Source organism: Mytilus trossulus, chromosome 4 (assembly GCF_036588685.1).
Source record: "Mytilus trossulus isolate FHL-02 chromosome 4, PNRI_Mtr1.1.1.hap1, whole genome shotgun sequence".
NCBI lineage: Eukaryota > Metazoa > Mollusca > Bivalvia > Mytilida > Mytilidae > Mytilus > Mytilus trossulus.
In genome coordinates this window covers 58,299,545-58,314,921 of record NC_086376.1, presented here as the reverse complement: position 1 = coordinate 58,314,921, position 15,377 = coordinate 58,299,545, and the positions used below count along the sequence as shown (strand labels likewise).

At 32.8% G+C, this 15,377-nt stretch overlaps 1 protein-coding gene across 2 annotated transcripts in view; it reads right to left on the bottom strand.

The window, feature by feature from the left end:
• Positions 1 to 15,377, bottom strand: part of LOC134715627 (eukaryotic translation initiation factor 2-alpha kinase 3-like) — a 37,674-nt gene that overhangs the window by 12,514 nt on the left and 9,783 nt on the right. The window contains exons 2-5 of one of the 2 annotated variants that reach the window (XM_063577933.1): positions 4,881 to 5,159; positions 2,375 to 2,504; positions 1,891 to 2,088; positions 766 to 899 (exon numbers count right to left, since the gene is read on the bottom strand). In XM_063577933.1, coding sequence (XP_063434003.1) covers positions 766 to 899; positions 1,891 to 2,088; positions 2,375 to 2,504; positions 4,881 to 5,101 — 683 coding nt within the window. In that variant the 5' untranslated portion in view covers positions 5,102 to 5,159. Of the gene's footprint in view, positions 1 to 765; positions 922 to 1,890; positions 2,089 to 2,374; positions 2,505 to 4,880; positions 5,160 to 15,377 lie in introns of those variants that run through there. The other variant, XM_063577934.1, reaches the window with a different exon arrangement.

Below are 15,377 nucleotides of genomic sequence, written 5' to 3'. Positions count from 1 at the left end.
AAGCAAATAAGTTCAAAGGGGTGTAACTCCTAGAAAAAAAATTGAATCGCAATTTCCCGTCAATCTGCACAACTACATAGTATGTCCTTATTATCTGAAAAGGTTTCGTGAAATTCTGTTGTGTGGTTTGAGAGGAGTTGTGATGACAAACTGTTGCAGTAGTACATTAAAGTAAATAAGTTCAAAGGTGCGTAACTCCTAGAAAAAAAATTAAATCGCAATTTCCTGTCGATATGCACAACTACATAGTATGTCCTTATTATCTGAAAAGGTTTCCTGAAATTCTGTTGTGTGGTTTGAGAGGAGTTGAGATGACAAACTGTTGCAGTAGTACATTTAAGTAAATAAGTTTAAAGGGGCGCAACTCCTAGAAAAAAAATTGAATTGCAATTTCCCGTCAATATGCACAACTACATAGTATGTCCTTATTATCTGAAAATGTTTTGTGAAATTCTGTTGTGTGGTTTGAGAGGAGTTGCGATGACAAGAAACAGGACTGACAGACGGACTGACGGGTCAAAAACATTATACCCTTCGCAACTCGTTGCGTGGGGTATAAATATGCTGCACATAATAGCAAAGACAATTGTTTTATTGTATCTACCATATTTATTGTCATTTTATAGGGAGCTTAAAAATTAAATTATGTTCAAAATATATGAACGTGTTTTCCCCATGGTCATTAGAGGAAAACATTATCTTAAAGATAGTGACAGTTTTGGTAAAGTTCTGTAACTGATCATGAAGTGCTTGGACCAAACTTACTTTTCCATTCCTACTCTAGAATCAACGGCTCTTACAGTCTGTGTATTTCTAGTAACAACAAGGACATCTTCTTCCTCCGTTACCATGGAATCACCAAACGTGTGACAGCCATGAGCACTGCATGTGTACTTCAACTATAGTAATGAACATATGATACTAAAAATACACAAAATTTGTCTATACTTCTTATTTCTTAACTATAAAACGCAAGTTCATCATCTAATATTTTTAAATATGTTGTTCTAACTATGAACATAATGTTTTAATGTTTTCTACCAACATGTGAATATCAACCTATAAAACATATAATTTTATAACATGCATTGACTTGTACAGGTTACAAGATAGTCAATTTAATAATATCTCTAATCATATTTTCAAAATAGGTAAATACATTTACAATATCTTCCTTTGCATATTATTATATTCTATATCATTTATATTGCATACATAGAAAATTAGTTGTTATACTAGTTTTTGTTCACTTATTACCAATGTATGGCGACCTTGGCCTTGTTTTGGTCAAACTTGATTAGTTTGGTTGCTTTCTCATTAATGTTCACCTGATTGTTTTTATTCATATATATTTATATCAGCTAAAAATGTTTATGAGTTATCTCCCTTTAAATAATTCAACAAGTCTTAAATATGGTAAAAAAATAGTCATTGTTGCCAACAAATTGTGGTCCTCCTGTGTTAAGGGGGTAAATCTCTAAATCAAACCATGTAAACATCAGGATGGAGACATTCAGAAATTTTTTTCTTTACATGACAAAAGACATACTACAGATATATATATATATATATCCTGTAGTATGTCTTTTGTCATATATATATATATATCAATCTTTAGGAAAATTGTGTTTTTTAACAAAAAATATCTTGTGTTATCTTTACACCTGTATTAACAGTGTTCTCCCCAGGGTCTTTTAGCATCATGGTAATGTGATGCTATATTTCTTGAATTTGATGCTATCTGAATTGGTTTTCTTATAGATTGTGTTATGGATGTGATGCTATAATTTTTAGAAACAAGATGGTATCTCAAATTTCCCTCTTAACCAGGATGCTAAAAGAAATATCTGGGGAAAACACTGTATTAATATATGTAGATTAAATTATTACCTGACCAGTAAGGGGGTCTAAACCATATGATAATAAATCTTTGCCACCAATCATTGTTATATCTTCTGTCATCTTAAATGACGAGCTGAGGAGTGTTTCTGCAGACAGGGGAACAGCCTCGATACTCTCTCCATCATACTGGTACAAACCACCATCTAGTGAGGGTATCAGTCGTGTTTTCATCCCATTTCTTGTTATCTGAAGAAAAAAATACATGATGGTAAAGTATATTAATGAAACATTGTATTAGATAATTTTTCCAGAATGAATAGACAAAAGATATACAACTCATAGGGGGACAAGAAAAAAATGTCAAATTAAGCAGGGTGTCTGAATACTTCAAGGATAGGCATATTTTTGGACCATGAAAATGTGTCGTCTAAAGCAGGATGTTAAAATACTCAGGTGTTGGATTAGACAGGTTTCACTCTGGCTTAATTCCACACTACAACATGTTTTTTGAAGAATTTTTATTTGGACAAACCTCCATGTTACCAATACTGGATGACAACAATGGTCTAGTATCAGCATCAACACTCCATAGTATCTTGCCACTATCCTGTACATCTAATGCTGAAACTTTGCCATCTAAAGTACTCACTACCATCAGAAATCTACAATAAATGATCGTTTTTAACCTTCAATACATTGTATTTGGAAACATATGCACAACAAACTGGCAATTCTTTAAAAGTAACATTTGTTCCTTATTATATTTAATATTTCATGTTTATAGTGAACATGGTGAATGGATTCAATACAGAATGTCAACAATTGTCTGACTGAAACAGTTACAGAAACTGCTATAAAAGGCCCAAAAATGATGTTAAAAACAATAATAAAACACAAATATGTTACACGCCAACAAACAACAACAACTGATTTATCATATTAACAGGCTCCTGACTTTGGACAGGCACAAACTAAATATGTGGGGTTAAACATGTTAGCTGCCACACAACCTCCCTAGCATGGGAAACTCATTTTAACAGGAACAGTATAAAAAATACCTTTGAAATACTATTTCTGATCTTAGTTGTGTATAGTGGAACATTAATAATTAATATTGTCCAGTAAATTGATACATTGAGGATTTCCCTTGTCTTACTTATGTCTGAATTATAGCATTTTTTGTAATAAATTTTACGTAAAGTACCATAAGTGCCTAGTGCTTTTTCCTATTGAGTTCCACTGTGGTATATATTGTGAATTCGTCTACGTAAAATACTTTAGAAACATTTGTTTACTTAAAGACATTAGTACTTTACTAATTTCGTAAAAAATTTAATCTTAGACAAATATTGTTCATGGCTTTGTCTAACTCTAAAAGGCTGTACTTCAAAAAGTTATTTGATTTGATTTAAAAAAAATATCTATCAAATATATTCTACTTCATATTTACAAAGCTTAAATTTTGAGGAAAAACTTCTCACTTAAAGTGGTGGTTATTTGAACTGTTATTTCTATATTTGGTATCATTGAATACATATATATATTAATATATCAGGATGAACATGTAATTACTGTTTATACAATACATGTAGGCGACAAGAAATGATTAATGGTATTAAATTATATGATAAATGGTAAATGCAGATTAAATTATTAAAGCTTTAAGATAAACAAAAAATGTGGAGAAAAAATTAATAAATTTTGAAAGAAACTGAGGGCATTTCATTTTATTACATTAAGTTTCTCTTTGAATTTTATATTACATGTACAAGTCACCAGAATTAATTCTATGCCTTATTGTAAAGAGTATTTTTAAATTTTACAAATTAAAAGATTCATATTTTAAAAAGAAAATGTGTGCCAACCAGTTACATGTCACAAAAGTTGCATTACATGTACATGTACTATGTACAAATGTATAGCAGTTTTTGTTCAATTTTTAACATTCTTTAATACACATGATACAGATTATAATTTTCCAACATTACGCATAAAATTTATTTGTTTTAATAATACATTATTTGCATGAAGACCAATTCTTGAAACTTTAATAGAAAAAAAATGAATTTACGCAAATGTAGCTTTATCCTAATGTTCACAGTTTATTCTCTAGACATAACAGAATTTTTTTTATCATGTAAGGTAAGCATGCAAATTTATTTGTTTTATAAATTTGCTCTACATAAAAAATTGAACATTTTTTGTACTGGATCTGGGAACAGTACATGTATATCTAAAGGTCAATATGTGGCTGCCCAAAGTCAGAAGCCTCACAAGTAAACAGGATTAAAAGGTCATAACCATCATATTAAGAAGATATTGATGATCAACCAATCTACAAAATATTATTTCCCTGAAATGTCAGATCCCTTTGAAAATCCAGATTATTCAGGTGCTCGCTATGTTTTGGAAGTACAAACATTTAAAAAAAAAAAAAAATGTCACATCTCCTTTAAATTTTGCTGAAATAACAATGAAGAATTTTTTTTTTTTCGCCAGTAAATAGTCTACACAGCACTACTAAAATTATTTTTCTGTATATCAGTCAGTATAAGCAGAGACATGTGTATATATGTCTCCGGTATAAGTAAATGTTAATGGTCTATATTAAAAGAGTATATATTCTGTTGTGGATCATGCAGAAACATGCCAACTGCATGCAAAAGTTAAACCTGCTTAAACACATGACTTGTATTTGAGCCTTTTGATGCATGTCAGCAGATGTCAATGCTCTGAGAGAATAAAAACATTAAACAGAAAACTTTGAAGTACAAACAGTGTAAATTTATACCAGTCACAAAGACAAGCAACCAAGGGGAGATAATTTCTGGTATCTCAACAGTGCTTAATTATTATTGTAGATCACCTAATCTTTTAAATGTCAAATGTTCGTTCTCAATCTGTTGATTACATGTACATTTTGTAGCATGCCAGGCGACAAAACCAGTATGTCTGTCAGCATGGTCAGATGATCATGCAAATTAAATGATTTATGAGATGATGTTTTCAATTTTAGCAAGAAAGTGGAAACTACTTACTTATTTAAAACTGATGGAGGTTTTGCCACACAGGAGGATGATCTTTGACCAGTAATTTCGGGTTCCCTAGGGAAATCATAGTATGTTCCAGAATCTACAGATCTCAAAGTGTCAATATCATCTGCGGCTTTGATGCAACTGATCGTATAAAACAGTGCTCCAACCGACGTAGCAAACCAAATCATACACGAATTCCATCGTTTGCTTCGTCTTCTTCCCATTTACAATACACAAATTTGATACATTTATATCTGACGTAAGATAATCTGTTGAAAAGAGGTTGTGTCTAATAATTAACCCTTAAAATGATGTAACCACCTAGGGTAGGTAATGCATATTCATGACTACGCGATGATTGACAGCTATGTAGATAAAAGAAAGCTTCGTAGTTCCGATCATAATAACAGTCAAAGTATGAAAATAAAGTAAGAGCAGATATACTAATAAAGAAGTAATAATAAGAAAAATAAATGGAAATACATAAATTCTAAATTATAGTGAGGATAAGCAGAGACAATAAACCGCTGCGTAATGAGCCCATTTATGATTTTTGAGACACGGCGGGACATGTGAACCCCCCCCCCCCCCCCAAAAAAAAATATCACTAAAATAAAATTTTGAGTCATCACAAAAAAGTAAACATCTTTTATTTACTTTTTTATTAAAATTAATTTAAAAAAGACAAACATCCGGGTATTTTGATAAAACTGTGAGACATTTCTTTCGGCATTTTATTTTAATGCAATCATTCTACTATCAGACTATGGAATGTGTATCCAGTAAAAAATATATGTGTATACATTTTTCGGCACGAAGATCGATTGATTGATTAATTGATGGTTCCAGTGGCAAATATTTCATGCATGTTGATGACGATCATGAAGAATTTGTATGTTAACTATAATCAGAATGTATTTAAAAGATATTAGAAATTAAGAACAAGATGTAAGTATACTAAATCCAGGAGAAGACTAGTCTACCGGGGTATGATGTATTTGAGCTTCTTCTTTGTTTTATTTGGTAAGCTAGATTGAGGTAACGAGCAGGATTCATGAGGTTTTATACAATACGCCTTTATTACGAGCAGTTTATTCTTTATTATAACTATCATGGGAACTGTACGTCTAACACTGTATATATATTCCTGACCTAACTTTTGTTTACCTAAGAGCCCTGTAGATGAATTTCTAAAACAAAATTAGTCTGGGCACCTAAATATTGTCAAGAAATTGTATAGTAAAACTTACTATAAAAATCCTTGATTTTATTAAAATATTGATGCATTTTACTAGTAGCCGTACGGTGACCTAAAGTTGTTAATGTCTGTGTCATGTTTGGTCCTTTGAGGATAGTTGTTTCATTGGCAATCATATCACATCTTCTTTTTTATATTCACATACCAATTCCTGGGCGCTTTTTTTTTTTTGGGGGGGGGGGCTATTTTATGCAGATAATTATATTTTTTTTCAGACATTGTTCCTGTAAGCACATGTACTCTACTAGAATGCGTCACTGGTTAGATTTTTGTTTAATTTCAAAATACCGGGCAATTCATTTAATTATATTTCAAACAAAATTTTAAATAAATGTTTTCTCGAAATTCACGAAATTGAATGTAACTCATTTATTTAATGTAAAAGTTTCCCAACAATCTTATATTTGACATAAAATAAACGGTCCCAGCACAGCGGCCATCTGTATAAAGGAACTGAAGTGATCCCTTTTCCCAGCATTTCTAAAAAACGGCCCCGTCACAGCGGTACTTCGGAATATAGGAACTGAAGTGATCCCATTAATGCATCGCAGGGGATATCATCGAAATTCCTGGTGAACGTCCATCTGGACTTGTTTGCACTCTCATGTGTACGATTCTTGTCAGATTTTTATATCATCAGCAATGACAGTTTCAAAAATAAGTCCTAAGCTTTGACCTTTTGAAATATAAATAATAACGGAAATCTCTTTGCATTTTCTCTGAAGCTTTTATTTCTCCATTAAAAATAAAAGGAAATGAAAAAAACATGATTTTTTATTAGTTATTGCCCTTGTTGTTCCTTGGTTAAACTTTTTGAAAAATTTATGTGAAATACAGGGGACATATGCACTTTGTTCTTTTATTGATAGATTAGTTTTTTCACGTCGTCCTTCATGTCATAGGAAATGATATCAGGATATGGTGCTTTAGTTGTCAGTTATGTTGTTAGTCAGTTGTAGAAGCCATCGCTCCGCTAGGCCGCTCAATTTCAGATGAAACATGTCCAAGGATCTGTGCCTCATCCTCTGCACTTGCTGTAGCCGACGCCGTAATCTTTTTACAAAAAAAAATCGGGAACACTTTTCTGCGATTTATCCATCTTGTTTTATTAAATGAACTAAATTATCCTTAATAAAAGATCACGCATACTTCATCGGAAATAATTGGAATCTATCCTCATATCCTAACCCTTGTTACATATGGATATCTCCGAATTTAACTGCTGCGAATATATCTTTATTTATTTTTTTTTCCTGTCAAATTGATGTGGATGCTTGAGCATCTGAGCATACATGCCAGCTACGCCACTGTGTCAGACAAATATATCCTAGTTTAGAGAGCTACCATTTATTTTTTTTTATAGAAAAAAAGGGGGGGGGGCTAGGATGAAAAAAATATCGTGCATTTTTATTTAGTTGTAATCTCGATCTTGTCTTTTTATTTTTCGCTCTATTCGGTCTTGCATTTTTTATTAGTTTATCCTGACTTTTTTTTACATTATTTGTCATCATGCTTTTTTTTGCCAAGTTGCTCATCCTGCCTTTTTTTTACATAAATTGTCATCCTGCAATTTTTTTGCCAAGTTGCTCATCCTGACTGTTTTTAACTCAAAACTTCTGTCCTGCCATTTTTCATTTTTTTTTCATCCTAGATTTATTGGCAACAACTACTGTCTTTTTTGGTGTAAAGGGTCCGCTTGTTTCTAGTTATAAAATGGCACAAACAAAGAAAGCGACATAAATAAATTGTTTCATTGAAAATAATTGATTTCTTTTAGCTAATAACATGATTTATCTTCTATTTGAGATGATCATTAGGTCTGATAGGAAAAGGATCCTAGTCCTGGACCCACGAATCAAGTCCATTAAAAAAAACCTACCATCTTATCAATGGGATATCGACCGAGATGAAAATTATGAAATGATGATTAAACTCATGATATATCCAAAGGTTAATCATCCAACTTTTTAATGCTGTTTAAATTGAAGTCATTTTGAAATGTATAGTGTGGATGATTGAAAAATCCATTCAAATAACCACCAGAATGAGGTTTTATATAATATGAGCTTTTTATTGGTTGTACTTAGTACAATAGATCAAGGTAACCACAAGGATGAGGTTTTATATAATATGAGCTTTTTATTGGTTGTACTTAGTATCATAGATCAAGGTAACCATCAGGATGAGGTTTTATATAATATGAGCTTTTAATTGGCTGTACTTAGTACAATGGATCAAGGTAACCACTAGGATGAGGTTTTATATACTATGAGTTTTTTTATTGGTCATACTAGTATAATAGATCAAGGTAACCACCAGGATGAGGTTTTATATAATATGAGCTTTTTATTGGTTGTACTTAGTACAATAGATCAAGGTAACCTCCAGGATTAGGTTTTATATAATATGAGCTTTTTATTGGTTGTACTTAGTACAATAGATCAAGGTAACCACTAGGATGAGGTTTTATATAATATGAGCTTTTTATTGGTTGTACTTAGTACAATAGATCAAGGTAACCACTAGGATGAGGTTTTATATAATATGAGCTTTTTATTGGTTGTACTAGTACAATATATCAAGGTAACCACTAGGATGAGGTTTTATATAATATGAGCTTTTTATTGGTTGTACTGGTACAATAGATCAAGGTAACCACCAGGATGAGTTTTTATACAATATGAGCTTTTTATTGGTTGTACTAGTACAATAGATCAAGGTAACCACCAGGATGAGGTTTTATACAATATGAGCTTTTTATTGGTTGTACTAGTACAATAGATCAAGCTAACCACCAGGATGAGGTTTTATACAATATGAGCTTTTTATTAGATGAACTTAGTACAATAGATCAAGGTAACCACCAGGATGAGGTTTTATATAATATGAGCTTTTTATTGGTTGTACTAAGTATAATAGATCAAGGTAACCACCAGGATGATGTTTTATATAATAAGAGCTTTTTATTGGTCATACTAGTATAATAGATGAAGGTAACCACCAGGATGAGGTTTTATATACTATGAGCTTTTTATTGGTCATACTAGTATAATAGATCAAGGTAACCACCAGGATGAGGTTTTATATAATATGAGCTTTTTATTGGTTTTACTAGTATAATAGATCAAGTTAACCACCAGGATGAGGTTTTATATACTATGAGTTTTTTATTGGTCATACTAGTATAATAGATCAAGGTAACCACTAGGATGAGGTTTTATATACTATGTGTTTTTTATTGGTCATACTAGTACAATAGATCAAGGTAACCACCAGGATGAGGTTTTATATACTATGAGTTTTTTTATTGGTCATACTAGTACAATAGATCAAGGTAACCACCAGGATGAGGTTTTATATACTATGAGTTTTTTTATCGGTCATACTAGTACAATAGATCAAGGTAACCACCATGATGAGGTTTTATATAATTTGAGCTTTTTATTGGTTGTACTAAGTATAATAGATCAAGGTAACCACCAGGATGATGTTTTATATAATAAGAGCTTTTTATTGGTCATACTAGTATAATAGATGAAGGTAACCACCAGGATGAGGTTTTATATACTATGAGCTTTTTATTGGTCATACTAGTATAATAGATCAAGGTAACCACCAGGATGAGGTTTTATATAATATGAGCTTTTTATTGGTTGTACTAGTACAATAGATCAAGCTAACCACCAGGATGAGGTTTTATACAATATGAGCTTTTCATTGGATGAACTTAGTACAATAGATCAAGGTAACTACCAGGATGAGGTTTTATATAATATGAGCTTTTTATTGGTTGTACTTAGTATAATAGATCAAGGTAACCACCAGGATGAGGTTTTATATACTATGAGTTTTTTATTGGTCATACTAGTATAATAGATCAAGGTAACCACCAAGATGAGGTTTTATATAATTTGAGCTTTTTATTGGTTGTACTAAGTATAATATATCAAGGTAACCACCAGGATGATGTTTTATATAATAAGAGCTTTTTATTGGTCATACTAGTATAATAGATGAAGGTAACCACCAGGATGAGGTTTTATATACTATGAGCTTTTTATTGGTTATACTAGTACAATAGATGAAGGTAACCACCAGGATGATGTTTTATATACTATGAGTTTTTTATTGGTCATACTAGTATAATAGATCAAGGTAACCACCAGGGTGAGGTTTTATAAAATAAGAGCTTTTTATTGGTCATACTAGTATAATAGATCAAGGTAACCACCAGGATGAGGTTTTATATAATATGATCTTTTTACTGGTCATACTAGTATAATAGATCAAGGTAACCACCAGGTTGAGGTTTTATATAATATGAGCTTTTTATTGGTTGTACTTAGTATAATAGATAAAGGTAACCACCACGATGAGGTTTTATATAATATGAGCTTTTTATTGGTTGTACTAAGTGTAATAGATCAAGGTAACCACTAAGATGAGGTTTTATATAATATGAGCTTTTTATTGGTTGTACTTAGTATCATAGATCAAGGTAACCACCAGGATGAGGTTTTGTATTATATGACCTTTTTATTGGTTGTACTAAGTACAATAGATCAAGGTAACCACTAAGATGAGGTTTTATATAATATGAGCTTTTTATTGGTTGTACTAAGTACAATAGATCAAGGTATCCACCAGGATGAGGTTTTGTATTATATGAGCTTTTTATTGGTTGTACTAAGTACAATAGATCAAGGTATCCACCAGGATGAGGTTTTGTATTATATGAGCTTTTTATTGGTTGTACTAAGTACAATAGATCAAGGTATCCACCAGGATGAGGTTTTGTATTATATGACCTTTTTATTGGTTGTACTTAGTATCATAGATCAAGGTAACCACCAGGATGAGGTTTTGTATTATATGAGCTTTTTATTGGTTGTACTAGTACAATAGATCAAGGTATCCACCAGGATGAGGTTTTGTATTATATGACCTTTTTATTGGTTGTACTTAGTATCATAGATCAAGGTAACCACCAGGATGAGGTTTTATATGAAATGAGCTTTTTAATGGTTGAACTTAGTGTAATAGATCGTTCGTCCGTTCTGTTATGGGTATGTAGTTATTCCCTAATAGTTTGAATTTTGGTAAGTTTTCACTTTGCTGGCTATTTATACATATATTAAAGGTGTGCAATGGTCAGAGTTTTGATTTTTTTATTAATATAGCGGGGCATCACTTTGTCTAGTTTTTATTAAAACAATTGAATAATACATATTGCTATATATGTAGTTATGGAAACGCATTATCCTACATCCTGTCGATACTTATATTGTGGCATTGCACAAGGTAACACGCGTTTTTCGTACTAATTATGAAGCTCTACACTAGACTGAATACGTTGTATGCGTACGGATTGTTACTTTAGTCTGGGATAGAACAATATATTTATTAGTTGTTTATTTTGGATAGCTTTTAGTAACATCAAGTACTCTTATTTCGGTGATTTCATTTCTATTGTTTTTATCTTTTGACTTGAGGCAGTTGCTTCTGATTCCTACATTGTGTTCTTATGTTGCGCTGTTACACCAATATCACAGGTAAGAGGGGTTTGAGTGCTTACAATAATGTTTAACTCCGCTACATTTTGTATGTGCCTCTCCCAAAACAGGAGCATGCAGTTCAGTGACAGTGGTTCTCATCTGTCATTTTTTTGTTTTCGTAAATCGGTTTGTTATTGATTATGCTTTTCGTTTTCTCGTTAGAATTGTTTCACAAGTTTTATTTCAAATCTTTCATAGCCGACTATACGGTATGGGGTTTTCTCATTGATGAAGGCTGTACGGTTGCATATGTTTGTTGTTCAGGATATTAACTTTACTTTTGTTGTCACTTTGGAGGAATCCCATGTTGTTCTTTAATGGTGCTATTCCTGTCAATTCGTGACCTTTGCTTATAATATAGGACCAGAATTTCTTGGAGTTGTCCTCGTAGTTGGAGCTGACTTCTCCAATGTATATCTTAATGGCTTGTCTTACTTCCCATTGTACTTTTTGTCTTAGTTTATTGTATCTGTCTGGGTCTCTTTTCTTTCTGGTTTTCCTATCTTTCTTGTGTGCTTTTTGTTTTTTGTTGATCTTGCGTCTAATTGCTGTGTTCACCAATGGGCAAAGGCGTGCCTAAATTGAGAATTTTTTGTTCGTACTCGCTTCTCAGTGTTTTTTTTTTAATTTCTGATTTGAAGCTTTGCCACACGGATTCTTCAGTTCTGTTGTTAACGTTTTTAAGAGATGTCTTGGATGTTTCGAGGTCTTCCTTTATCTCACATATATATCTGCTTTTTTCCAAAGGTATATCTTTCTTAATACTGGTTTTGGCTTAAAGAGGGACGAAAGATACCAAGGGGACAGTCAAACTCATAAATCTAAAACAAATTGATAACACCATGGCTAAAAATGAAAAAGACAAACAGAAAAACAATAGTACACATGACACAACATAGAAAACTAAACAATAAACAACACGAACACCACCAAAAACTACGAGTGATCTCAGGTGCTCCGGAAGGTTTAGCAGATCCTGCTCCACATGTGGCACCCATCGTGTTGCTTATGTGATTACAAATCCGGTAAATCGTCTATTTCGGTAGGTCACATTCATGCAAGTGAAGGGGATTGTAGTTACGACGTAAGGAACAAATCCGATATCATTTGTGAAACGGTTATTCCATTACGGTCAAACAACTCGTGATGGCGTCCGTAAATTTTACGAAGGGATGATTTCAACCTCACCATTTGGAACTCTTGGTTTAATAGCTTCCTTGTGAGCAGAAACCCTCTATCAAGAAAATCATGATAGGAAATGCAAGCACGGGAGTATTGTATCAATTTAGAGATATATACTCCGTTTGCAGGTGCTGTTGGAATGTTGCTACTTAGAAATGGAAAGTTCACAATTGGAAAGCTGAAATCATCTCTTTTGTCGTAAAGTTTTGTATTCAACCGACCCTCATTGTCAATTTCTAGATGTAAGTCAAGATATGAAGCCGACTTAACTAGTGTCTACGTCTTCCTTCACGCGCTTAGTCCATTGCATGGCATAATCCTAGACTGAATCCATCAAAATTTTAAAGTTGTATTTCTAGGTTTACATGATATATCAAGTAAGACGATGTCATGGTCGCCGTTTCCTATTAATGGTTAATGTTTACATCTTAGTTTGAATGATGGGTGAGAGGCAAGTATTAAATCCAAGGTGTGTTCTTTGCGTGTTGGGAGGTCTACCCTTTATCAGCTATTCAAAAGGTACGGACTTTACTTGAAAAGTGTGGTATGAATACAGTTATTTGTTTGTATCTATTGCGGGGCTCTTGAAACAAACAAAAATAAAGACCGGCGATCAAAGACAATAAATCTGGTGGTTTAGCGAAAATTTGAGTCTTGTATTTGCAGTACATTTTTGCCTTAAATTATTGCTGTAAATAACACACAATAATGAATAGTGCTATCGAAAGGTGGCGATTACAGTAATTTATTGTTATAGTGTGTCCATAGTATGACTTAAAGTTTGTAACCTTATTATTTTTAAAGCTTTTTTTCCATTTGATTGATATTAATTGCTGATATGGTTTGTGTTACATTATAAACACTACATTTACAAGTCAAAGCTTGTATACATCTGCTAATTGTTGAAGACCGAGCTGTATTACCCGTAATTGTATTTTTGTTTGTTTGTGCTGTTGTATTTTGGTATCTCATGCTGTTGGCAAATAATTTTTGGTCCTTTCCTGTTTTTGACACGACGTTTTCAGTTTATTTTCGACTTAGACGTTTGAATCTCACTTTGGTATATTTCTTTCATCTTTGTGCACATTTTTAAACATAATCACATGTTGTTATGAGTCAGGATACACACACGCTTGATATGAAAATAAGGAGATGTAATGTGATTTCCCAATGCTACCTATATCCTGTAATCAAAGACTAATAGACATTAATGAACACAACTGAAGAGCACATATTGGACGTCAAAAATCACAAGCAATACTAGTAGCTCAACATGTAAAGCTGTCTGATAGTGATCATCTAACCTTGACCAATGAACATGTTTCATTCGGCAAAGTGGCCTCGATGGTAAAGTGGTTTAAGTAGTTGAACTACTGTATCTTTAGTCTGACTGTTCAACATAGAAGTTCGAATCCTGCACGTATCAGGTAGACTCCACTCCAGTTAAGTCGGCTTCATATCTTGACTTACATCTAGAAATTAACAATAAGGGTCTGTTGAAAACAAAACTTTACGACAAAAGAGATGATTTCAGCTTTCCAATTGTGAACTTTCCATTTCCAAGTAGCAACACCTGCATACGGGTTATATATCTCCCAATTGATACGATATATCCGTGCTTGCATTTCCTATCATGATTTTCTTGATAGAGGGTTTCTGCTCACAAGGAAGCTATTAAACCAAGAGTTCCAAATGGTGAAGTTGAAATCATCCCTTCGTAAATTTTACGGACGCCATCACGAGTTGGTTGACCGTTATGGAATAACCGTTTCACAAATGATATCTAATATGTTCCTTACGCCGTAACTACAATCCCCTTTCATGAATGTGACCACCCGAATTAGACTATTTACCGGATTTGTAATCACATAAGCAACACGACGGGTGCAACATGTGGAGCAGGTTCTGCTTACTTTTCCGGAGGACCTGAGATCACCCCTTGTTTTTGGTGGGGTTCGTGTTGTTTATTCTTTAGTTTTCTATGTTGTGTTATGTGTACTATTGTTTTTCTGTTTGTCTTTTTCATTTTTAGCCATGGCGTTGTCAGTTTGTTTTAGATTTATGAGTTTGACTGTCCCTTTGGTATCTTTCGTCCCTCTTCAATCACAATGGACAAGGCTTGTCAGTTTTCCTACCAAAGGTCAGTGGTTCTCTACGGGGACTCATGTTTCCTACATCAATAAAAACAGCCTGCCATGAAATAGCACAATAGTGCTGAAAGTGGTATTCAACACCTATCAATCAATCCATAAGCAATTAAAAGTAAAATCACAAAAATACTGAACTCAGAGGAAAATCAATACGGAAAGTCCATAATCACATGGCAAAATCAAAAAACAAAACGCATCAAAACCGAATAGATAAGAACTGTCATATTCCAGACTTGGTACAGGTTTCCATAGTGATGTTTATTTCCTAGATTATATAGGCATTAAGTCAACTGTACTATATTCAATGACTGGAATGACAGTAAGGTGCACATGTCTGTCTGGCAGATTTGATATG